Below are 23,839 nucleotides of genomic sequence, written 5' to 3'. Positions count from 1 at the left end.
CCTAACCCAGACCTAACCCAGACCTAACCCAGACCTAACCCAGACCTAACCCAGACCTAACCCAGACCTAACCCAGACCTAACCCAGACCTAACCCAGACCTAACCCAGACCTAACCCAGACCTAACCCAGACCTAACCCAGACCTAACCCAGACCTAACCCAGACCTAACCCAGACCTAACCCAGACCTAACCCAGACCTAACCCAGACCTAACCCAGACCTAACCCAGACCTAACCCAGACCTAACCCAGACCTAACCCAGACCTAACCCAGACCTAACCCAGACCTAACCCAGACCTAACCCAGACCTAACCCAGACCTAACCCAGACCTAACCCAGACCTAACCCAGACCTAACCCAGACCTAACCCAGACCTAACCCAGACCTAACCCAGACCTAACCCAGACCTAACCCAGACCTAACCCAGACCTAACCCAGACCTAACCCAGACCTAACCCAGACCTAACCCAGACCTAACCCAGACCTAACCCAGACCTAACCCAGACCTAACCCAGACCTAACCCAGACCTAACCCAGACCTAACCCAGACCTAACCCAGACCTAACCCAGACCTAACCCAGACCTAACCCAGACCTAACCCAGACCTAACCCAGACCTAACCCAGACCTAACCCAGACCTAACCCAGACCTAACCCAGACCTAACCCAGACCTAACCCAGACCTAACCCAGACCTAACCCAGACCTAACCCAGACCTAACCCAGACCTAACCCAGACCTAACCCAGACCTAACCCAGACCTAACCCAGACCTAACCCAGACCTAACCCAGACCTAACCCAGACCTAACCCAGACCTAACCCAGACCTAACCCAGACCTAACCCAGACCTAACCCAGACCTAACCCAGACCTAACCCAGACCTAACCCAGACCTAACCCAGACCTAACCCAGACCTAACCCAGACCTAACCCAGACCTAACCCAGACCTAACCCAGACCTAACCCAGACCTAACCCAGACCTAACCCAGACCTAACCCAGACCTAACCCAGACCTAACCCAGACCTAACCCAGACCTAACCCAGACCTAACCCAGACCTAACCCAGACCTAACCCAGACCTAACCCAGACCTAACCCAGACCTAACCCAGACCTAACCCAGACCTAACCCAGACCTAACCCAGACCTAACCCAGACCTAACCCAGACCTAACCCAGACCTAACCCAGACCTAACCCAGACCTAACCCAGACCTAACCCAGACCTAACCCAGACCTAACCCAGACCTAACCCAGACCTAACCCAGACCTAACCCAGACCTAACCCAGACCTAACCCAGACCTAACCCAGACCTAACCCAGACCTAACCCAGACCTAACCCAGACCTAACCCAGACCTAACCCAGACCTAACCCAGACCTAACCCAGACCTAACCCAGACCTAACCCAGACCTAACCCAGACCTAACCCAGACCTAACCCAGACCTAACCCAGACCTAACCCAGACCTAACCCAGACCTAACCCAGACCTAACCCAGACCTAACCCAGACCTAACCCAGACCTAACCCAGACCTAACCCAGACCTAACCCAGACCTAACCCAGACCTAACCCAGACCTAACCCAGACCTAACCCAGACCTAACCCAGACCTAACCCAGACCTAACCCAGACCTAACCCAGACCTAACCCAGACCTAACCCAGACCTAACCCAGACCTAACCCAGACCTAACCCAGACCTAACCCAGACCTAACCCAGACCTAACCCAGACCTAACCCAGACCTAACCCAGACCTAACCCAGACCTAACCCAGACCTAACCCAGACCTAACCCAGACCTAACCCAGACCTAACCCAGACCTAACCCAGACCTAACCCAGACCTAACCCAGACCTAACCCAGACCTAACCCAGACCTAACCCAGACCTAACCCAGACCCTAACCCCGAAGACCCTAACCCCGAAGACCCTAACCCCGAAGACCCTAACCCCGAAGACCCTAACCCCGAAGACCCTAACCCCGAAGACCCTAACCCCGAAGACCCTAACCCCGAAGACCCTAACCCCGAAGACCCTAACCCCGAAGACCCTAACCCCGAAGACCCTAACCCCGAAGACCCTAACCCCGAAGACCCTAACCCCGAAGACCCTAACCCCGAAGACCCTAACCCCGAAGACCCTAACCCCGAAGACCCTAACCCCGAAGACCCTAACCCCGAAGACCCTAACCCCGAAGACCCTAACCCCGAAGACCCTAACCCCGAAGACCCTAACCCCGAAGACCCTAACCCCGAAGACCCTAACCCCGAAGACCCTAACCCCGAAGACCCTAACCCCGAAGACCCTAACCCCGAAGACCCTAACCCCGAAGACCCTAACCCCGAAGACCCTAACCCCGAAGACCCTAACCCCGAAGACCCTAACCCCGAAGACCCTAACCCCGAAGACCCTAACCCCGAAGACCCTAACCCCGAAGACCCTAACCCCGAAGACCCTAACCCCGAAGACCCTAACCCCGAAGACCCTAACCCCGAAGACCCTAACCCCGAAGACCCTAACCCCGAAGACCCTAACCCCGAAGACCCTAACCCCGAAGACCCTAACCCCGAAGACCCTAACCGGCAATGTTCTCGTACTGGCCCGTTCTCGTACTGGCCCGTTCTCGTACTGGCCCGTTCTCGTACTGGCCCGTTCTCGTACTGGCCCGTTCTCGTACTGGCCCGTTCTCGTACTGGCCCGTTCTCGTACTGGCCCGTTCTCGTACTGGCCCGTTCTCGTACTGGCCCGTTCTCGTACTGGCCCGTTCTCGTACTGGCCCGTTCTCGTACTGGCCCGTTCTCGTACTGGCCCGTTCTCGTACTGGCCCGTTCTCGTACTGGCCCGTTCTCGTACTGGCCCGTTCTCGTACTGGCCCGTTCTCGTACTGGCCCGTTCTCGTACTGGCCCGTTCGACTAGCCGCAATGTCTCCCTCTTATAAATATAAACAAATAATTAACTAAAGAAAAGAAATAAATAATTCAATAATTATTATTATTATATTTAAAATGAGCCTTTCTGAATAGCGTCCAATCAGAGACTTCGAACATTCATTCCGATGTTTGATTCGTGCAGCGCCTCTAGCGATCAACTGGTACCTCGCTCTAATTATTTCTTTTTCTATGCAACAGAGTAATAAAGATATACGTCATACACTTCTATGGTTATTTATCCTTACACGAAAGCATTTTACACCCTTACAATCATTTCACATCGTCAACTTCTCGAATTATTAATTAATACATTTTTCCCGTTTTGTTTCAACCACGCTATTTGGCACATTAGCTTCCCCAAAAACTGTACACGACTCTGTCAAGTTCAGTTGGTGTTGTACTAGCATTCAGAAATTACATTAATCGCCATTTCATAATACAAAAAAGTTTTTTTTTTTATTGGACGCATAGTGCACCTACAGTGATCGTACATCTTCGGAATGTTCAGATTATTAATAATATATTATAAATAATAGCCGATTTAAGTATGACCGGTGCATTTTGACACATCTCGGTATAACCGTTTCGTACTGACATCTGCCAAGTTAACTTGGTTCTACGCTAGCAGTTTCAAGATTACATTTATCACTGTTTGTAATCAATGATTCGTTTCATTCTACGAGTGGCACCCCTCAGACGTCTCTTTGCGTCGTCTGAATATTCAAATTATTAATAATAATAGCATAATCCGTTCTGTATCTCGACCACGCGAGTTGACGCCTCGCGTTACGACCATTTCGTACTGAGCTCTGCCAAATTTACGTACTTCCCATCTACCCGTCTCAGGACTGTCTTAAACGTTGTTTCTAAAAAAACCAGTAAGTCGTAGGTGTCAATTTTATCCGCAAAAATTAAGTCATACGTAATTTTGTTTCCCCCTTAGGTCACCCACGCAATTTAGGCAGACCTTGGTTTATCGCGATAGCTCCAGATGCCTTGTAGAATCCTGATCCATGACGCGTCTAGATGCATTTTGTGTATGTGCCTATCGATGCGTGCTTGGTTAGTTAAGTCACTGTTCCGTTTGTAAATAATCGAAATGAAGCGCAACGAAAGCAAGACGGAACGTGAGAACAAAAAAAGAAAGGATAAAAAGAAGTCTAGAAGACGTAAGAAACGTAACGAATCGAATTCGAGTGATGTAAGTATTGTTTTATCGGTACGATATCCGTCTATAACCTATTCGATGCTACCGTAGCATAATTCTCTTTTTTTTTTTCTTTTCCTTTGTTCCTTCCTGATGGGACGATTCTTGTGCCGAACAATGACGTTCGTCGTTCGTGCGCTAACTGTGCGATATACCCTACCTTCCGCTGACATCTCCTATATTTATCTCCTGAACTTAATCTTATGCGAGTTTAGAACAGTAGCGGCGAGGAGCAAGAATGGGTTGAAAGATCGATCGCTCGACCTGTGCCTGTGCATACGACTTCTCCTTCTTCTTCGTCGAAGAAATCGGAACCTCGTAAAAGGGAAGATTGGATGAACATGGAAAGTATGTTTCCACGTGTACAGGATGCGACGAAGAAACGGTCTGCGTCTTGTAGCGCGAGTGCCACCGCGAACGTTGATAAATGCGATTTCGACAAACTGGGTCGAAGCGACAAGGAATTAAATCCGTATTGGAAAAATGGTGGTAATGGTTTACCGCCGTGTACAGACTCGATGACAAATCCAGATATGGAAATAACGGATGCGAATTGGCTCAAGAAGAGTCTTCTGAGAGCGCGACAGCAGGCGGAAGAGGAAGGTAGAAGTCTGGAAGAAGTTGCGAGGGATAGATGGGGTGTAAGGACGTTATCGTTTACTTTAAAGACTGAAATAAATAAAAGAAAAAAAAGAAAAAAAAAAAAAAAAAGTAAATAAATAAACGAACGAATGACTATATGGATTCTTTTCAGTCGTTAGAAGTTATACGGTCGATGATATCTAATGCGGAAAGAGCATCGAAAAGACATACTTCCGAGAGACGCGTGAAGAATGACGACAGATTTAGATTGGAAAATCAACCGCGAGACGACGAGAGATACGAGAACGATGAACCTCCTTCGGGTTTCACCGCGAAATCGAGCAGGGATCGAAGTATCGCGCCTAGATCTGGAAGCGAGGAAAGGCGTGAACGACGTAGAGAAAATTACAACCGACGACGATTCGAGGAACGAAAAGAAAAGTACAGAAAACCCATCGATAACGATTGTTTTGTCGACGCTTCGTACCAAACGAATCGCTCTGGCGCGAAAAGGTGGCAGAGAAACGAAACGTCGAATGAGAGTAGAGAGAAGCGACTCGATTCGGATACCGTTCGATCGATAACCGTTAGTGTTGAAAGTAGCAACAGCGACGCGAACGACGACGACGACGCGGCGGGAAGCGATCGGACGGAACTGATGTCGGAGGCTGAAATGAATAAATTAGGGGCAAAGATCGTTAAAGCTGAAATAATGGGAAATGCTGTAAGTTGAGCGGTCAAAGTTTTCTTTTTTTTTTTTAAGAATGCGATGATATGTATTCTACGTGGCGTTGAATTATATGATACGCGATCATCCTTCGTCCGTAGGAACTTGCTGCTGAACTCAAACTTCGATTGCAGAAAGCTAGAGAGCTTTCTGTGAAAACTGCGCAATCGTGCGAGACGGAAGATGTAATTCTTTCGCGCACCGACCGCAAAGGTACGTACGAAACGGGATCGAATTAGCCCGCTCTAACTGTATATAATTGATCGATAATTTTTTATGCGCGATAGGTGTTGCGAGACCGTTAGAGTGTAGTAGTCGATTTGCTGACTCTTCGGAACGCGTCGAACGAAAGAATCGCCGAACGCATACTTCTGGAAAAAGAGTGCGACACTATTTCGACGACGATAACTATTCGTTGGAACAATTGGTAGGTATTTCGAGGAAACGATTTTGGATGTGTATCGATCGTGAAACGATAGCTGCGATTGAAGCGACGAATATTTTCAGTTTCGACGCGAAAGAGGAAGATCTACGAACGAAGATGAGGCTGCGTTCGTTAAATCCGCTTCTAAAGTATGTAATTCACGTAACGTAACGTAACTCGTCTTGCGTGCGGTGTAAATCGATCGATGCGTTACCTATTTTTTTTACAGAACGTGGATATGGATGATGCATTCGAGGAACAAATTACGCGTGTCCGATCGGGCGTAAAACAAAGTAAAATCGATCGTTCGTCCGCCATCGGGGAACACCAACGTTTGTCGAAGAGTTTGGACGGTTGTCGCTGGTGTATCGATTCCAAATACATGTCGAGACACATGATCGTTACCATGGATTCCGAAATTTGTTTGAGTCTTCCGCCTTACGCGTCTTTGACTGATGGACATTGCATCTTAACGCCTGTACAGCACGTTGCTTGTCAATTACGATTGGACGAAAACGTTTGGGAGAAATTGAAGGTACCGTGTGTTTTCCGTTTTTTTTTTTTTCTTTTCCTTTTTACGGGCAAAATATGCTTCCCTTTCTCTTATTCGATTTTCTTATTCGATTTCTTTCTTCTTCTTTTTTTTTTTTTTTTGTTTTTTTTTTTTTGTTTCAGGCATTCAAACGTACTTTGTACGAAATATTTAAGGAGCGAAACGAATACCCAGTATTTTACGAAATTTACAAAAATCGTAAATTCTCGCATATGCGACTGGAATGTATCCCCTTGCCGAAAGAAATTGGCGAGCTAGCGCCAATGTATTTCAAGGTAAACGTGTATTAATCGTAGAGCGATTTATAGATGCGCGTAACGTCGAACCTAATGTATTCCATGCTTTTGGCACAGAAAGCCCTGTTGGAGTGTGAAACGGAATGGTCGATGAATAAGAAGGTTATAGATCTGGAACGTAAGGATGTACGTCAAGTTATTCCGAACGGTTTATCTTATTTCATGGTAGAATTTGAAACGAATAAAGGATACGCTCACGTGATCGAAGATGAACGAATGTTTCCAAAAAATTTTGCAGAGGTACGCCTTCTTACTTTTCTCTGAAAAAGAGAGTATTCGGATCTAAGGACGCGTGTACGACGAATAAATTTCATCGTTTTTATTCTACAGGAGATTATAGGTGGAATGTTAGACTTGGATCACGATGTATGGCGAAAACCTAAAAAGGAAAATTTCGATCAGCAGCGAGAAAAAGTATTGAAGTTCTCGGACGTGTGGAAGAAACATGATTTCGAAGCGACGAGTCGTGCTTGATTTCTAAAAAAGAAAAAGATCTTATTTCGATAAATATGAACGTAAATTTGTATCTACGCGCGTACGAAATTTTTGGAACATGTTTTTTTCTGTTTACAAAAAAAAAAAAGTTGCGAGACGATTACAAATATATACGTAACGTTACACGATATACGAGGTGGTAGGACTTTGTTCGACTCGGTGCAACAGCGACGGTTCAAAGACGGATCCCTTGATTCTTCCTTTCGTCGTATCCGCTGTTTTTTGTTTTTATCGACATGTATCTATATAGGCGTACACGTACGTATGCGTACGTACGCGTTCAACAAAATCCTGCGACTGGAACTTTTCGAAAGTAATCCTTCAAAATCGATGGAAACAACGAGAAAACTTTGAAACGCGTTCCCATTTTGTCTGCGTCCATTATCATTCGATACTCGGAAACCAATTGTTCTTTCTCCTCCTTCGACGCATTTTTCAGAAGTATTTCTAATCTTGCGTCGATTCCAAGGCGTTTCAAGAAGCTTGATTGAGTCACGGGACCGAATGTTATCGATCTGTCATCTTTTTCCGCAACTTTTTTCAAAGCTGCGAAGTCGACGTCTGCCGTTAGATCTGCGCTTCCTGGATGCAACAACGGATCGTGGATTTTGTGTCGAGAAAATGCGCGAAAAGTATCGGTTTTGTCACCGTTGTGACCATAATCGCAGATTAAAGCGAATCCACCGTATTCCCACAAGTACCGGGCCATGTAATCTACTATCCTTAGACTTTGTGGGCTAATTTCCACGTGATCCCTCTTTTCGTCGTTCTGTAAAATGTTCGTTTATTCGACTTTTTTCGGTCGATGCGGTAACGAATCTGGCTCGACGACAGAAATACGAAAGAATGTATTTACCGATATGTAAAGAGAGGCCGGGGTTGGCGTACTCGACAAGACGTAACGAAATTTCTCTTCGTTGCTTCCCTCGATTATGTCCACTAAAATTTCGTTCCATCCTTTGTCGGTTTTCTAAAAGAAAAAAAAACATAACCGCTGTATAAATACGTATCGTGATTATTTTTATATTCCCGGAACGTACAACTGGTACGTCTCGTATACCTGAAACTTGTGTATCGGTAGTGCGTCGAAAAATTCATGAGCTAAAAATATGCTGAAGTTTTTTGGTACATCTTGAATGGAATAGTACCAATAGATACTCGCACCGTCTTCCGTGATACCCTCTCTGTAATAGGCGACAGCGTCTCGATCGGACGATACGTTTCTTCCCCTCTTAACGTCGTGTTCTTTGATCGTTTCGCACAAGGTTTTCGCTTGGATCGAAGAAAGAGCAGGACTGATCTCTACCAGGTGTACCGATACGTCGTTCAAGACGCGTAATTGTTTGAACACCTACGAACGATAAAATAGATATTCCGCTAACTGATCGTTACTTGCTCTGGTACGCGTAACGATACCAGAGGCATACCCGTAATACGTCTTTGACTAAAGTTCCTCTGCCTGGACCTAGCTCTATTATTTGAAAAGGGCCTTTGGAAAGTTTTAGCTTCTCGTGTAACATCCATACGGCTATCATCTGTGAAAGATACGAAACGCGATACGGTATTATTGTTGTCGTCGTTGTTGTTGTTGTTGTTGTTGTCGCCGCGTTGAACGTGTATCGGCTTACGAATCGTTACGCAAGATTTGTATGTACTTCTCCGAACAGTTGTGTAATCTCTGGAGACGTGACGAAATCTCCTTGTTTCCCGAATACATCTTTATTCATGTAATAACCCGCAGTTGGATGGGTTAAAACTTCTTGCATGTAATCGGCTACGGAAATAGGTCCGCACGATAGAATCTTCGAATACAAATGTCTGTAGAGACTTTGCGATTTATTTGTATCTAAATGGAAAGATTTATGAAAGATACGATTTGTCTTTCGGTATTTTAATAACCTTAGCGTATCGAGCAATTTATAATTTCCCACGCACTCTTCGAACGTTCGAAATGTTCGATGCATCTTCGCAATTTCGATTGTTGGACGAGCATTCGATCGAAGTTTATCGCGGTGTAACCAGTCTTGTTCTTCGACGCGCGACGAAGCTAAAGGCATGATTCTCTATGCGCGTCTGACGATGCGAATCTCCACGATAAAATATGAATAGGCAATAGCTTGGAGTACCGTGTATTTCCGCTTGCAGCGCGCATGGTATCTTCTTTACGAGATGGCGCGGCTCGAACGCTCGAAGATGGTCCAGCTGAGTTCTACTACCTACGTCTACTGCGTATCCCGTGCGTTCATCAGTTCGCTATGCGCGTACGGATCGGTGTGGTGGTGTGGTGCGTCTCTGATCGTATACGCGTACCTGTGTTTGGATTTTCTTCGATGTTGCGTTAACCTAGCTCGATCGGTGACGGACGCGCGTCAACTTAGTTTAGAAATTTCCTTAATAATGCTATCTGCTACGGAAACCGAATGGATAGAAAGATGAAGTCGCATAAGTCTTTGCCACCGATGGTTAAAGGCAAAATTTACGGTTATTTAAAATTTACCGTAGACGAAATTATTTGGTCGAAGAGAAGTTTCGGAGAGATCAAAATATTTGCTTGCTGGTGGGGCGAGACCACCGATACTGCTCGATTCAGGTAAAATGTTTGCGAAACGTCGTAATTTACGATGTTTCATTTTTGTGTCGTTCGTGCATACGCAGCGTACCATTTCGTTCTCGTTTCCATACGCGCGACCGATTATCCTTTATTCTTTCTCTTTTCATCGTATGTGCACTTTCCGTAGTTTAAGAAGCTTTCCTAACGTCTTTTTCTTTTCTTTTCTTCGAACAGACCAGCAGATATCACGGAAAATTTGGTGAAATTGGAGCGAGAGACGACCGTGGTCTACGCTATTCGTACGAACATGAGTCTCTTCGAAGAGTATATTAAAAACTGTGAGTGCGTAAATTTATCGATAGTTACGGAAGAGAACGATACAGTCGTAGGTACATCTAGAATTACGAATTTATTGGAGATTTTTGAATTTAAGCCACTTTTTAAATATATTCCGATAATAAGTAACGATGGAAATGATATAGGGAAGATACATGTTTCTATGAAATTGGAGTGTACGCCACACTCGTTTTTAGACGTAGAATTGAAAACGAGCAGACCACAGAACGAAGATGAGTTTAATTGCATCTCGTTGCCTATTACTGGTGGAAGTTTCAAAAGAAATCGGAAAGATACGATGAACGACGAATACGACGATGCGTATAAAAAGTTTTCGTCCGAGGGTAACGAAACGTATAAATCTATTTTGAAATCGAGAAGGACAAAATTTCGAGCACCTTTCGAAAGAGACGATAACGAAACGATGGATAAACTTGTCGCTCGAGCGATCGCAAAGGCGCAGAAACTTAGAGGAGCTATATTGAGAGAAACGTGTAACGAAGAAGTTTCGGACTTTGACGACAGCTTACGATTTCACGTTCCTACGGGAGATGGAACGACAAAGTTGCGTGAACGTTATCTGGATAGCGATGCGAGCAATTTCGACGAACGTAAAGTGTTGCGTATGTTGAGATCATCGATGTCTCCGACTTTGAATTTCGTAGACTGTTTTGCATCTGACGATCGTTCGAGATCTTACGAACCCGGTAACGAAGACGCAACGCCGGAGAACGCGTGTTTGAGAGAAATGAATTCCTCGTTAGGAGATAGAAGATGTCTAAAAGAAGAATTGCGTACCAAAGGGAGAGGTATATAAGGCGTTCGAGTAAAAGTTGACATGTACTTTCCGATAAAAATATTAATTGAAAAATGTTGTTACGTGTTTGTAACGTTTCAGAAACATCGCAGTCGAACCCTGTAAATTATATTAGAGTTTTCGTGGAATCGTTTGCTCTGAGTCCTGCTGGTTACAGACGCGTCAAGTCCTCTGCTTCATCGCGTACGTAGTAGTAGACCACCGCGACACTCGAAATCGAACATCGCGATTTTTTCGACGCTCTGACAACAGCTGACACGCTGTTCGTCGACGGTCGCGTATCCGTTTCGCGTCTGTCTATATAATTTTATTCTCTTTAGATAACGACGGTACCTTGTCGTCTGCAACCTATTTCGTTCGATATAACGTACCGTTCGGTCGCATCGAAAGGAAAGAACAAAAATCGAGGAAGGAGAATCGGCACGTAAGCGTACGTTCCAGAAAACAAACGAATCGAGGTATTTCCTTCGACTCTTACTACTACTACTACTACTACTACTACTACTACTACTACTACTACTACTACTACTACTACTACTACTACTACTACTACTACTACTATTACTACTACTACTACTACTACTACTACTACTACTACTACTACTACTACTACTACTACTACACTACTACTACTACTACTACTACACTACTACTACTACTACTAGTACTACTACTACACTACTACTACTACTACTACTACACTACTACTACTACTACTACTACTACTACTACTCTTTGTCGTACTTGTTTGATGCATCGCATCTGATCCTGACTTGAGAAGGGTGGTATACGCATACGTATGTACATGTATACGTGTATATTTACAGTGATTTACTTCGATCACGATGGCATATATAGAATATCAAAATTAAAATCCTGTGCGGAATCGTACTGTATACGATTCAAAACGTTTATCCGTCATCTCGATAGAAAATCTTCGACGGAGTTAGGTACCGGTACTGTGTACGTTAACGATACGACGACGAGAAATGAACATTGGAGCACTGCGCGCAATTTGATTATCGCTAATAGAGGAATCAAAATTGGAGAGTTGAGCGTAATCGTAGAGTTCGGTACGGATCCTGTTTATTTTGCGAATCGGTGTGTTGTTAGTAAGTATATTTCGATCGAGGAAGGAAATGTTACGCGCAATGGATGTAAGAACGTTGTATCTTTTAGGTAGCGTAGCATCGTCCAAAGAAAACGTTTCTATCGGGGAAACGCGACGAGTATGCGGTAAAGACGAAACAAACGAAAACATGGAACGGAAACGCGCAACGGAAATTCGGTCGAAGATGATAATTAGTCGAGTATCGTCGGGTTTATCGAAACGAGTGGATCGTTTAATAACTGCTGACAGAAATTTACTTTTATTACAGAAGGTCTACCGACGTGCACCGACAAGGATGCGAACGAGCAGAAAATCGACGCTAAAGATCGGGAGAATAATGTCGCGGATAAGAAGGTATATGTATACCGACGCACGCTCGTGCTTTTTTTTACGTGCATAAGTATCGTCCTATCCGAGTATGTATATTATTTTTATCGATACGTTTCGTGTAACGCCACAGATTTTACTTCACGGCTTGGTGTACGTACCGGAAGGAAAAGAATTGCCCGAATCGAGTACGTATTTGATATGTAGGGCATTTCGAAAGGAAGATAAAAGTAGAAGCCAGATCTGTACCGATACCAAAAATCCGTCTTATCGGTTCTGTCAAGTAACTACCGATTCTCCGTTTTACGTTGCATACGTAGCGCGATACGTAGCGATACGACGATCTAACTTTCTTTACGTGTTACAGTTGGTACCGCTCGTTCGTGACAGCGATATGCTAGATCGTATTAAAGACAACTATGTGGTGATCGAAGTTCATTACGAAAATAACGATGTAGATAATTTACTGGGATTGACGAGATTGCCTGTGCATCGGTTGTACATGGCGTACAGAGATCAACGCGCGCTACCTCGCTTGCTGCTATCTAAGGTACAGAATTTCCAACCGATACGAAATCGCGAATCGATTCGTATAATTTTTTTTTATGCTTTCCAATTTCAGTATCCGGTGGTGAGCGTAGACGGATGGGTACCGATAATCGATCCTATAACTGGTCGATCTTGTGGCGAGTTACTCGCATTGGTAGCTCTCGGAACGGCGGAACAAATCGACGCGTTGTTGTCGGAAGCGTCGAGAGGATTGCGCGATATCGTTGCGTTCAACGATGAAGCGTTAATCGGTTCGGAAAACATTCCCAATTGTGCGCGGAATATGCGGCAGGTTCTAAGATGCAACGCGCGTGAATCCGAGTCGAACGGGGAACCGTCGTCGTATTCGAAAAGCGACGATCGAGTTTATTACGCTATAAATATAACGAAAGAGAAAACACTGTCGGATATAAAATCTCAAGAATGTCAGACGGACGTTTCGACGGTGAAGGAATTGAAATTGAACGAAAAATCGCAAAAGGAGAGTCCGAATTCGGAGAATTCGGTCTTGCGTGCTGCTTCGTACGGTCGTTCGACGCAACTTTTCGATGCGAATAAAACGAACGCGGATCGAATAGTTCGAACCGATTGCGAGATGGATTTGGAAGAAAAAACGCAAGCGAATGTACCGGAACGAGTTCTTCGCACGAACGTTGAGTACACTTTCGACGCTAGTTTCGATGAGAGCGATAGCGGTAGTTGCGTTAGACATAATTTTCGCTTGCCTACGGAAACGTACAGAAGCGTCGGCGTTGGTGCTGAATACGACGAAGCAGTGAATCAGCGATTAAACTCCAATCGCAACGGTACGGAATGTGTACCTTCTCCAACCACGACGATTCGCACGGAAAAAGAAACTATGGATTCTACGTGCGACGGAACAACGTTTAGAGCTATAGTAGAAATTGAATGCGCGTTGCATCTACCGGAAATAGAAAAAAATAGCGAAACGATTGCACCGAGTACATATGTATCTTTTCAGGCCAATAAACGTGATCCTTCGAAACAGTTAAACTCGTATATGATTACCAATGTTTTCCCGCATAGTTGCGATCCCAAATGGAACTGGAAATGCGACACGGAATTATCCGTAGAATTGCTTTTACATGTGCGTTACGTTCTAGTTTACGCGTTCAGTTTTCTGTGCGAATGTACGAGCGTGTATCTTTTTTTCTTTTTCTTTTCTTTTCTTTTTTTTTTTAGGGTGGAAAGAGATTGATTTTAAAAATTTGGAATATATTCGACGCAAATACCAGTATGCAAGTGAATCTAGAGAAAGATACCGTTATCGGATTTTCCGCCGTAGACCTCACTAGTTTGCTCGATGGTTTTCCCACGGTATCTGGCTGGTTTCACATCATGGACTTTGCTGGGAAATGCAATGGACAAATTAAAGTACAGTTTAAATTTAATTAATTTTAACGAATAAGTATGTACGTATCCGTTTGTGTATTTATATATCAGTGTTTACGTTTCAGGTATGCGTAACACCATTGGATAATTTATCGCTGCTTGAAAAATCATCGAAATTGAAAGCGACGCGAATTTCGACGTGTAACGTATCGCGATTAAGTTGGAGCTCGTTATCGCATATTCATGAGACGTATTCCGATGATACGGACAAAAACGATGTTACGTTTGTGCGAGGAGAAGACAAGTCGGCGTATCAAGAGAATCGGTCGAACGACTCTATAACGTGTAACAATCTTGAAGATGCGTCGACGTCGTTCTTATCGTTATCCTTGAAGTAAGAGAATCTTATTTTCCTCTCCTAAGATGGGTCTTTTAATTTATTTTGTGTCTCTGAATGTCTATTCGTACGCGCGTTTGTACGTGCGTACATATATATATATATATATATACGCGCGTGCGCGCACACACACATATATACATTGTCTGTTTGTTGTAGGCAAAAATTAATCGAATTAGACGAAATTACGAAACGTCTGAAATCGCGATTGCGAGACGTAACGAGTGCAGCTTTTCAAGACGACTTTGAAAATGAATTCGAGTTGAACGAAGCGAACGGTGACAATGACATTAACGATCGTAAAGGTGCAAGTACTGAGCCGGACAAAAGATCGAAAGAAAATCATAACGTACCAGGTGAGAACGAAATCTTGAACCGTTCACCGAAACCACCGTGTTCCGATAGTAAAGAATTATATAATTTTGAAACTATCGAATCTGGTAAATCCTCTAAAGTCTCCGACTCTCGTACTAAACAAAATTTGTCGAACGATAATTATCGACCGCAGTGTCGGAATAAACGTTTAATACAAGATATTAAGTTATTGGAGAAAAGTTGTTCCGATTACCCGGAACGTGGAACGAAAACGCACATAAACTGTTTACTCGATAAATTATCTTCGCAATTGCCTCTACGAGTACGTTCGACTAGAGGTATGTCGGCGAAAAGAAATATTAACGATTTACTGGTAAGTTTACAAGAATGTAACAACGACGTAGAAGAAAACGTTAAAAGATACAACCCGCAACTCGAAGCGTATACAGTCCTTGCGCAAACGGAAAGTGCAAATAATGAGCAACACGACGATGGTCGAACGACGAGTCCTTCGACCGACAGAGACGGTCTGTGCGAACATCAAATTTCCCCCGAATCGTTCGCACCGTCAGAGATGTCTAACAAAATGTCAATGTTGATTCGCGAGGAATTGGTTACCGAGGAAAACAACGATACGTCGAAATGCGACGACTTAACGACTTACTTAGTAGCTTCGAACGTTCGCCACATGGATTTGAATGATATCGTTAATCCGCTTTTGTATCAACATTTAGTGCCGGATCTATGTTACTCGAAGGCTGTGTCGTCGGACGACGAAGCCGTTGAACGATTAGACGATCGTTACGTCAGAATTTTTACTAAATTGATAAATAGTACGTTACACGAGGCAGACAGTTTTGTAGAAATCGATGCGTCGTACCCTTCAGAGAATGCTGAAGATTTTCGGACGAAACCATCGGAAGAACCAGAAAATATTGACGATAGAATCGATTTAAATGTTCTTAGTAAATCCATTTCCGACGATCTTCTGGCGAGTAACGATACAGAGTCGACTACGACTATATCGCTCGAAAAATTACCGATAAAATCGATCGACGCGGAGATGCTTGAAAACGGTCGCCTTGTTTCCTCTCAAATATCCATTCCTGTTTTATCGAGACAAGCTCCTGATGGTGGTAATCCCGCAGAGGATACTACCGTAAAGCCGTCGACTGCGTAACAACGCCGCGGAACGTCGATGAAAATCAAAATGCGTTGTAACTGTAAGATGCGACAAAATTGTATACGTACATTATGCGATATACTAAATGATTTTCTAAATGATTACGTACGCTGAGATCGAAACCTGTGAATTTAGGACCCGTTTCTCTCTCGTTGAAAATAAGTAATTTCTATTAAATTTTATACGAACGTTAGTGTCTTACGATACGTGTTACGCATAATTCGTAATGATCGATATCTTTCGCGTTAATCGTAAGTGATCCCACTTTTTTATCGTCCGATTGCCCTTATTTCGCGTACGTACACCTAATTTTTATCGATCGTTGCACATTTCGTACGTTCGATATCTTTAGGCACGGCGAACGAGTATACGCGTATCGTAAGAGATCCGTATAGACGGCAAACTGAAATATATTAGAGTAGCGTAGCGATTTTCTTTGATAAAGCTTTCGACGAAAGCCGAACACGAAGAAGAAGAAGAAGAAAAAGAAACGTTAAAATCGAACTTTACTTGTTTCTGCGTGTGTGTGTGTGTGACTTTATTAATAAATTTTGCTTCGATACCGGTTGTACTCTGTTACGAATCGAGTCTGTTTACCCTTTTGAAATAAACGGAAAGGTAAGCTTCCTTACGTAACCACTGTGCAACAACTGTAGGATGCGTTAACCATATTTTTGCAGTAGTTGCTTCGTGTTGATGTATAACTGAACAATCTCGTATCTTCTAAAATATCATAGATATATATATATATGGAAATTATTTTCTACGATATCGTCTATGCGTATTTACGTATCTATCGTATCGCGATATATCGAATATAAAATTCTTACGCGAAACGATTTCAATTTAGTTCTTCTGTACTTTCTCTGCTCTTTGTACTCTTTTTCCATGCATGATTTACATAAAAATATCGTATTCTTTAGATGCCAATAATCACCCTTTGGTCTTTCTCCGCATATTTTGCAAACGTCCGTATTCTGACTACAACATTTTAAATCCACTCCGAGTTTCATTTTTACCCTACCTCCGAAACTGTGCTCGAACGTAATACCTCCTTTTTCAACCGTAACGTACGTTCCTGGACTGTATTATATTTATACTTTATACGGTGATGCAAAATAGTTATTCTAACTCTACCGTATTCTTTGTTCTATGTTATCGAGATATGTACCCAGGGACCGTACTGCCGACGAACGTCTGCCGTTTGCTGCCGCTTCCGAACGGATATTTCGTTTTGCTCGCTTGTTCGGGAAACGTGGGTACGTTGTAGTCCAATGGTGATGGGTAATCGTCTCTGGTTACGATCTTCCTACCGAATCTGGCGATACCACCGTAGCCTCTTTTACTTATACCGTAACAACAAGGCTGAAAGTACACCTATGCGTCTTTAACGACATCTTTGCGACATTGAATGGAATGGAATAATTCTTACGCGAAACAAATTAGGGTTGATTAATTTTGCGTATAGTAAACGAATGATTATACCTTGGTTTTAACGGCTTTAAACGATCGTAACGTATCGTACGAATTTGGGGCTACGTTTGGATGATCTTCCAACGTATGATACTTCATAAATGGACTCATGCCTTTTCTAGATGTGTCCCGGAAACGTCCCGATCCGAAACATACTTTCTGTTGTTCTTGCTTTTGGATTACATACTTAAATTCTGTCGATAAATATAACACAACTCGTATAGTTATGTACGCTTATTTATCAACGCGAGCTTTATTGTACTGTACATATAGGTATGTAGTTACATAACTTTTTGAGGTTCGATTCAGAGAAAATTGCAATTTTCTCTTAGAAACATGTTTTTAAGCGTAAAAGTAAAACGATTTCTGATACGTCTTTCTTTTAAACAAGGCATACCGCGTACCTTCCATACCGATCGTTCCAGTTCAGGTCGTCGGATGCCAAAATTTGTTGCCGCTCCGTTGTCGTAAAAAAAAAAAAATTCTCCTTAAGAAAGGTTTCTATGAATTTTGTAACGATCAAGGAATATATTTTAGATTGACGCGAATAACTTCGAAACGGATAGGTGCGCACGTGTACGCATGCGTGTGTGCGTGGACATTGCATTTGCATGCGTGCATACATACGGGTATGTGTGTGTACATACATGGCACGTATGAATACTAGATGTTCTCTCTAAGCATGCGTACGTGTATGTCCATATACGTACGTATGTATGCGCGATGCGTTGATTTAAAATAAAATCCCATACGTGGCAGAATTTTCAAATTTTTATGACGCGAAGATCGACGAATCATCGCTATACGCTTCCTGTCGTCCGATATATATTGTATCACCGTTTCGACGTTGTTGAACGAAGTATTTTTTATCGATCATTACTGTGATTAGAAGTAACTCTGCATAAGTATACGTATACATAATTACCGCTTCGTATTTCTCGAAGAGAAGCACGTTTCAGCGGTTCCATAACTACGCGCGTTGCGTTGCAAGCAGTTGCAAGCATGTCGCGACGTGTGCCTGCACGCGCGCGTACACACCACACTCACACATATACACTACATACGCTGCTATAATCAAATTCGTAACTCTCGTTTAAAAAATTTCTATCGTTTTCGCTGTCTCCATAATTCGGAGTGGTAATTTTAGAGGCAAATAAACAAAGGTAGAATATAATCGAGATTTATGCATGTAATCCAAGGCGAAAGAAAGAAGAAAGAAATAGAATATTCGAAGAAGAACAGGAAACTCGAGGGAAGTTGAACGAAGCGACAGAGTGCGGTAGTCTCGCCAGGTCGATGGTGCTGTTCGTACCGACGGTCCGTTCGCAGCCGTCTTTGCTTCGCGATGCGTCCAATGATGTGTGTTTCTGCACATGGCCGTGCCGCCCAACGGGCTTCTACATTGTTCCACGATTTTTCACTCTTTGTTACCGGTAAATGGACCTACTATGGATCAATTTCCCGCTTCTACAGCTAAGAAATACGTGATTTGTGTCTTGAACCGTATGAAAAATATTTTTTCTGTCGATAACTATAGTTAACGAAATAAAAGTGAGTCACGAGCGATATCGCATCGATGTTGGTGGTCCCGATGTAGACTCGTTACAACACAACTCGTTCTGTCGTTTCTAATAAGAAACGACTTCTTATTGCTTAACGACGAATGTCGTTCGTCTCTTCTGACAAGTTTCCTTTACGAAATATTTCCAACGAACGTTTTCTTTTTTTCTAAAAGTTTGTTTATCATGTGTAGTATTCAAGGACGCGCAGTGACAAATTGTAAATTCTGTGTAGTCTCTCTCGTTGTACGCGTACACCTATTTTGTCTACGATAATTGTGCAGTTCGACGATTTCTTTCGCGAAACGCATGAAAATTCGACGATTGAGAAATTATTATTCCTTCGAGACGCGAATGGAATCGTGAGTCGTCAGAATTCGTAGCGGTTCAGTCTTTTAATTTTTTTACAAACCGACGCGCTTTTTCTGTAAATTCGTCGCCTATTGTTTGTATCTCGAGCGAAATTACGCGCGTGTTTGATCTTGTTACAAGCGATAGTAGATTGTGTAAATGATCGCTTTGTTTGTACGATATCTTGTGCGATTGGTAGATTGGTTTATTGAAGAATAGCAAGTTTACACGATAATCGTTTGAGATGAAAATCTTTTTATATGTTTGAGCGATATGATGACTGTAAGCATGCTTACACGTAAACGTTTAACCATGGTAAATCGTTATCTATTCGATGGTTCTTGGAATTTGATTCTATAACGAAGCTTGTAAGATTCAAATATTGTTATGTATTGTGTATATACATGTTTATACATCTTTCATGGTATATTCTTCTAGGATTGTGTCCGTTATCTTCGAAAGGATTACGTTACAAGTCGTATCCACCATGACTACATCGTCGGAAGATGTTCTGATGCAAGTAGGACAAGTCCGTTACAAGAAAGGAGACGGCACTTTGTATGTCATGAACGAGCGTATAGCTTGGATGCTCGATAATAGAGACACCGTATCCGTCAGTCACAAATATGCGGATATTAAATGTAAGAACATTCATGTAACGATCGGCGTATAACGTTTAATAAAAAGAATATTGAAGAAAAATCGTATTGCTACGAATTCACTGCGTTTGTTGTTGTTTCCGGTACAATAACGTATATTGCTTTGATCGTTTTTTACGCGTTGACGACTTGTCGTCCTATTCGCTTTTGTCAGATACGTATGAAACGCACGTGCACGTCTTTAGACTTATAATTTAACTTCTTATCGTTGAATCGATTGGATGATCATCGATGAAAGAGGGTAACACGATAATTGTCTGGATAATTTTGGTTATTCTACGGTTCTTTCCTTTCTTTCAGTGCAAAAGATATCTCCGGAAGGAAAGTCAAAGATACAGCTGCAGGTTGTGTTACACGATGGTTCCTCGTCTACGTTTCATTTTGTGAATAGAAACGGACAAGAGGCGCAAATTAAAGATCGCGACGATGTGAAAGAACTGCTTCAACAGTTGTTACCGAAATTTAAAAGGAAAGTAAACAAAGAATTGGAAGAAAAGAATAGGTAAAAGTTGGATTGTTACAGCGATTGTGCGTTGTGTTGTACGTATTTGTATGCTATACGGTGTAATGTCGTTTACCAGAATGCTTCAGGAAAATCCGGTACTGCTCCAATTGTACAGAGATTTAGTGATCACGCAAGTAATTTCGTCCGAAGAATTTTGGTCGCAACACGCAGCGGAGTATACTCAAGCGAAAAAGAGCCAACGTCAAGAAATAGGTGTTAACAGCGCTTTCTTGGTAAACGTTCTCTCTTACTTTTAAATCTCACAGTCTCTCTCGATCGAATAAAGTAGGATCGATTAACACTGAAACGTATTATCTGTAGGCTGATATTAAACCACAAACAGACGGTTGTAACGGATTAAAGTATAATTTAACCGTGGATATAATAGAATGTATATTTAAAACTTATCCAGCTGTAAAAAGAAAACATCAAGAAAATGTGCCTCATAAAATGTCAGAATCTGATTTTTGGACGAAATTCTTTCAATCGCATTATTTTCATCGAGATCGTATCAATGCAGGGACCAAGGATCTTTTTACCGAATGTGCCAAAATAGATGATCAAGAACTCAAGAAAGATATTCAATCGGGTATCGACGATCCACTGGTAGACATAACTTCTTTCGAAGATCAGAGTCTGGACGAGAATTACGGAACTGGGCCTGGAAAATCTGATAAAGCTTCGGGCAATATTGTGCATCAAAGTATGATCAAGAGATTCAATCAACATAGCATTATGGTCTTGAAAGCTAGCACTGCCAAGCAGCAATCCACTCACTCCATTCAACCGCAATTAAATGGATCGACACCGTCGGCGAGCAGAACTGTAACTGTGTTGTCCGATCAATTGGATGAACGACCAAAGACTAAAAAGGTAAACTTGCGATATATACATTGTATATGTACATGTTGCGTTCGTCCGTAAAATAATATACGACGTTCGGTAATTCGCTTCGAACCTGTAGAACCTTCTTGTTTTGCAGCTTAGAATACAAGAGAAACTAATTTACGACGATCTCGACACTAGTTGCGATACGAACGCGAATAAAATTGCACCGTTAAATCTGACGCATATAGACAGATATTTACACGGTCCTATACCAGGATGTGGCAATACGGAGCCTACATCCGAAGAACTTCTCTTGACGTTGAATCAATTGAGGAAAGAAGCTACCGGTTGGTTAAGTGGAAATAGTATACCGAGACAATTAGCAACGTCATTGGTTAGTCCAGCTGCGGCAGTTTCAGCATTAGGAGAATTAACTCCGGGTGGTTCTTTAATGAAAGGTTTCAGAGAAGAAAGTCTTGGACGTAAGTATATCCTGTTACGATCGTGTTAAGATCGGTCGAATTTTTTTTTACATATCGTAAGTTTGATGGTCAAATTAATACCTTAATTATCAATATCTTATGGAATACAGAATTAATACCAAAGGATTTAGAAAAAGAATTGCGTAACGTTTATGTGTGTATGTGCGAGCTTCTAAGGCATTTTTGGCGTAGTTTTCCACCTACGACTCCGCAGCTTGAAGAAAAAGCAATTAGGATGCACGAAGCTTTACATAGATTTCATTCTGCGAAACTTAAACCTTTCGAGGTAGGACTTAACGTTACATTTTTGCTCATTGAAGTTACGTTGTGTACTTACGTTACTTTTCCCATTATTTTTAGGATCGCGTTCAACGAGACTTTTCCGCAGTTAGTCAACACTTAACGAGTCATTTGAATCAGTTGTTGAATACGGCTTACAGAAAGTTCGCAGTTTGGCAACAACGTAAAATGCAAATGAGGTAGCTGACGAATAACGTGTCGTACAAATGATGAAAACAACGCGCGAATAAAGCAGAGCAATATTGATCGTCCTATACATACTTGTGTATGTGTTTGTATGTGTGCGCCAGTGTGTATGTGTTTGCGTGTGTGTGTGTATATATGTGTAACATGCATGTATATGCATTTTGTAACGTTACCTACCGTAATTAGGAATTAATATGGGTGTATTTCACAAAAACCAAAGCCGAATCGTGTCATGCATCCTGTGCTGCCACATTGTTTATTTATTCTTACACGATTACGTTTATTATTGTTTTAAAACTTTCATATGTTACTTGGATTCTCTCGCGAGATACATATAGTATACTTCTTTGCTATTTTCTTAATGAATTTTGTGGATTTATTTATTTACTTTTTGTAGATCATTATGTAGCGCATTATTTATCGCACATTGGGTAATGATTAATAAAATGTTAATGTTGCGAAGAAGATTCTAAACATTTTCAAGAGAAATCGCTGTACGCTGAATAAAGTTAATGTTTATAAGTTTTCTATAAACGTGCAAGAATTATACATACATGAAACTATACATGGTCGGAATTTGTCGAAAATGCAACTGTTTGAACAAATGTGTATGTACATACAAAGGAAGAAGGGAAGTATCTAAATATTGTGTGACATCAAAAATACATAGCTGTGATATCATCGCCACTGTACAGCTAAGCGAGTTAAAATACGTTCACCCGCTTTGAATTGATTCTTCGTCTTTCTTTCCGATTTCGAATATTCGTTTAATTCCATCGGAGTAGAATCAAAATTTATTATGAGATTTTTCGTTCGAAGCGATAAAGATTGTTACATGACACAATTTGCGCTTGAAGCGAGATTCGTAAAATCTGCCATTCGATTGTTTCCATGAATCTTTTCTAATTGACGGGGACAGAGTGGCATATCGGTATAATTTTCGCGATATCTGCGATACGTTCAACTAAGTGTCTTAATCGTTGAATCCTAATTTTTTTCTGAAGAATAATATCGATCGAGACAATTCGCAATATGAAATTTTACGAAAACTGCCTGCTCATTTTCCCTATAATAAGTAGCAATAATTCGATAGTTATTCGAATGGGTGATACCTATTACAATCGATAACAAAACGATCATACTCGCAAGTTATGCTAATTACGATTATAAATATATTCTTACAATATCGAAACAATAAATGTTATTATTACGAATTAATATTTATAATTAATGATGTCCCAACAATTTTTTTATACGTACAAAATACATTCCGCTATATTCCATCGTAGTACTACCTGTACAGCAGGTATACGTACGATATTGTACCACGATGATCTTTTAAAACGTA

The 23,839-nt window shown here is 42.1% G+C and overlaps 5 protein-coding genes across 19 annotated transcripts; 3 read left to right on the top strand and 2 right to left on the bottom strand.

Annotated features, from left to right (window-relative positions):
• Nucleotides 1-3,953: 3,953 nt before the first annotated feature.
• Nucleotides 3,954-7,339, top strand: LOC143180555 (CWF19-like protein 2). The gene is made up of 10 exons (XM_076380364.1): nucleotides 3,954-4,126; nucleotides 4,348-4,773; nucleotides 4,887-5,438; nucleotides 5,543-5,654; nucleotides 5,729-5,868; nucleotides 5,949-6,014; nucleotides 6,095-6,400; nucleotides 6,541-6,693; nucleotides 6,772-6,954; nucleotides 7,045-7,339. The coding sequence occupies exons 1-10, from the start codon at nucleotides 4,025-4,027 to the stop codon at nucleotides 7,186-7,188; spliced, it is 2,184 nt and encodes a 727-aa protein (XP_076236479.1). The 5' UTR covers nucleotides 3,954-4,024; the 3' UTR covers nucleotides 7,189-7,339.
• Nucleotides 7,340-7,455: 116 nt separating this feature from the next.
• LOC143180558 (protein arginine methyltransferase NDUFAF7, mitochondrial) lies at nucleotides 7,456-9,316 on the bottom strand. Of its 2 annotated transcripts, XM_076380373.1 has the most exons (6): nucleotides 9,145-9,294; nucleotides 8,865-9,055; nucleotides 8,637-8,744; nucleotides 8,270-8,560; nucleotides 8,066-8,179; nucleotides 7,456-7,978 (listed from the first exon to the last, which is right to left on the bottom strand). In XM_076380373.1, the coding sequence occupies exons 1-6, from the start codon at nucleotides 9,200-9,202 to the stop codon at nucleotides 7,490-7,492; spliced, it is 1,251 nt and encodes a 416-aa protein (XP_076236488.1). In that variant the 5' UTR covers nucleotides 9,203-9,294; the 3' UTR covers nucleotides 7,456-7,489. The 2 variants fall into 2 exon arrangements, with proteins under 2 accessions (XP_076236488.1, XP_076236487.1); XM_076380372.1 differs by having other exon boundaries at nucleotides 8,865-9,316.
• Nucleotides 9,317-9,487: 171 nt separating this feature from the next.
• On the top strand, nucleotides 9,488-16,715 carry LOC143180554 (uncharacterized). 9 transcript variants are annotated; one of them, XM_076380359.1, is made up of 13 exons: nucleotides 9,488-9,799; nucleotides 9,995-10,905; nucleotides 10,995-11,096; nucleotides 11,234-11,371; nucleotides 11,741-12,025; nucleotides 12,093-12,218; nucleotides 12,293-12,378; nucleotides 12,485-12,634; nucleotides 12,719-12,901; nucleotides 12,974-14,008; nucleotides 14,104-14,295; nucleotides 14,379-14,647; nucleotides 14,810-16,715. In XM_076380359.1, exons 1-13 carry the CDS (start codon nucleotides 9,630-9,632, stop codon nucleotides 16,143-16,145), a joined length of 4,983 nt encoding a protein of 1,660 aa, XP_076236474.1. In that variant the 5' UTR covers nucleotides 9,488-9,629; the 3' UTR covers nucleotides 16,146-16,715. The 9 variants fall into 9 exon arrangements, with proteins under 9 accessions (XP_076236474.1, XP_076236473.1, XP_076236472.1 ...); XM_076380358.1 differs by having other exon boundaries at nucleotides 9,995-10,149; nucleotides 10,243-10,905; nucleotides 12,485-14,008; XM_076380357.1 differs by having other exon boundaries at nucleotides 12,719-14,008.
• Tfb1 (transcription factor B1) lies at nucleotides 14,867-23,709 on the top strand. Of its 6 annotated transcripts, none has more exons than XM_076380368.1 (8): nucleotides 14,867-15,006; nucleotides 19,970-20,172; nucleotides 20,491-20,692; nucleotides 20,772-20,928; nucleotides 21,017-21,568; nucleotides 21,678-22,005; nucleotides 22,116-22,291; nucleotides 22,366-23,709. In XM_076380368.1, exons 2-8 carry the CDS (start codon nucleotides 20,019-20,021, stop codon nucleotides 22,486-22,488), a joined length of 1,692 nt encoding a protein of 563 aa, XP_076236483.1. In that variant the 5' UTR covers nucleotides 14,867-15,006; nucleotides 19,970-20,018; the 3' UTR covers nucleotides 22,489-23,709. The 6 variants fall into 6 exon arrangements, with proteins under 6 accessions (XP_076236483.1, XP_076236481.1, XP_076236486.1 ...); XM_076380366.1 differs by lacking the exon at nucleotides 14,867-15,006 and adding an exon at nucleotides 18,546-19,054; XM_076380371.1 differs by lacking the exon at nucleotides 14,867-15,006 and adding an exon at nucleotides 19,020-19,124.
• Nucleotides 16,720-18,270, bottom strand: LOC143180211 (uncharacterized). Its single transcript, XM_076379775.1, has 7 exons — nucleotides 18,174-18,270; nucleotides 17,995-18,108; nucleotides 17,907-17,948; nucleotides 17,634-17,854; nucleotides 17,320-17,513; nucleotides 16,979-17,231; nucleotides 16,720-16,871 (listed from the first exon to the last, which is right to left on the bottom strand). The coding sequence occupies exons 1-7, from the start codon at nucleotides 18,268-18,270 to the stop codon at nucleotides 16,725-16,727; spliced, it is 1,068 nt and encodes a 355-aa protein (XP_076235890.1). The 3' UTR covers nucleotides 16,720-16,724.
• Nucleotides 23,710-23,839: the final 130 nt, after the last annotated feature.

Source organism: Calliopsis andreniformis, chromosome 6 (genome assembly GCF_051401765.1).
Source record: "Calliopsis andreniformis isolate RMS-2024a chromosome 6, iyCalAndr_principal, whole genome shotgun sequence".
Classification (NCBI taxonomy): Eukaryota; Metazoa; Arthropoda; class Insecta; order Hymenoptera; family Andrenidae; genus Calliopsis; species Calliopsis andreniformis.
The sequence above is the reverse complement of the archived record's forward strand: the minus strand, read 5'-3'. Positions and strand labels throughout refer to the sequence as shown.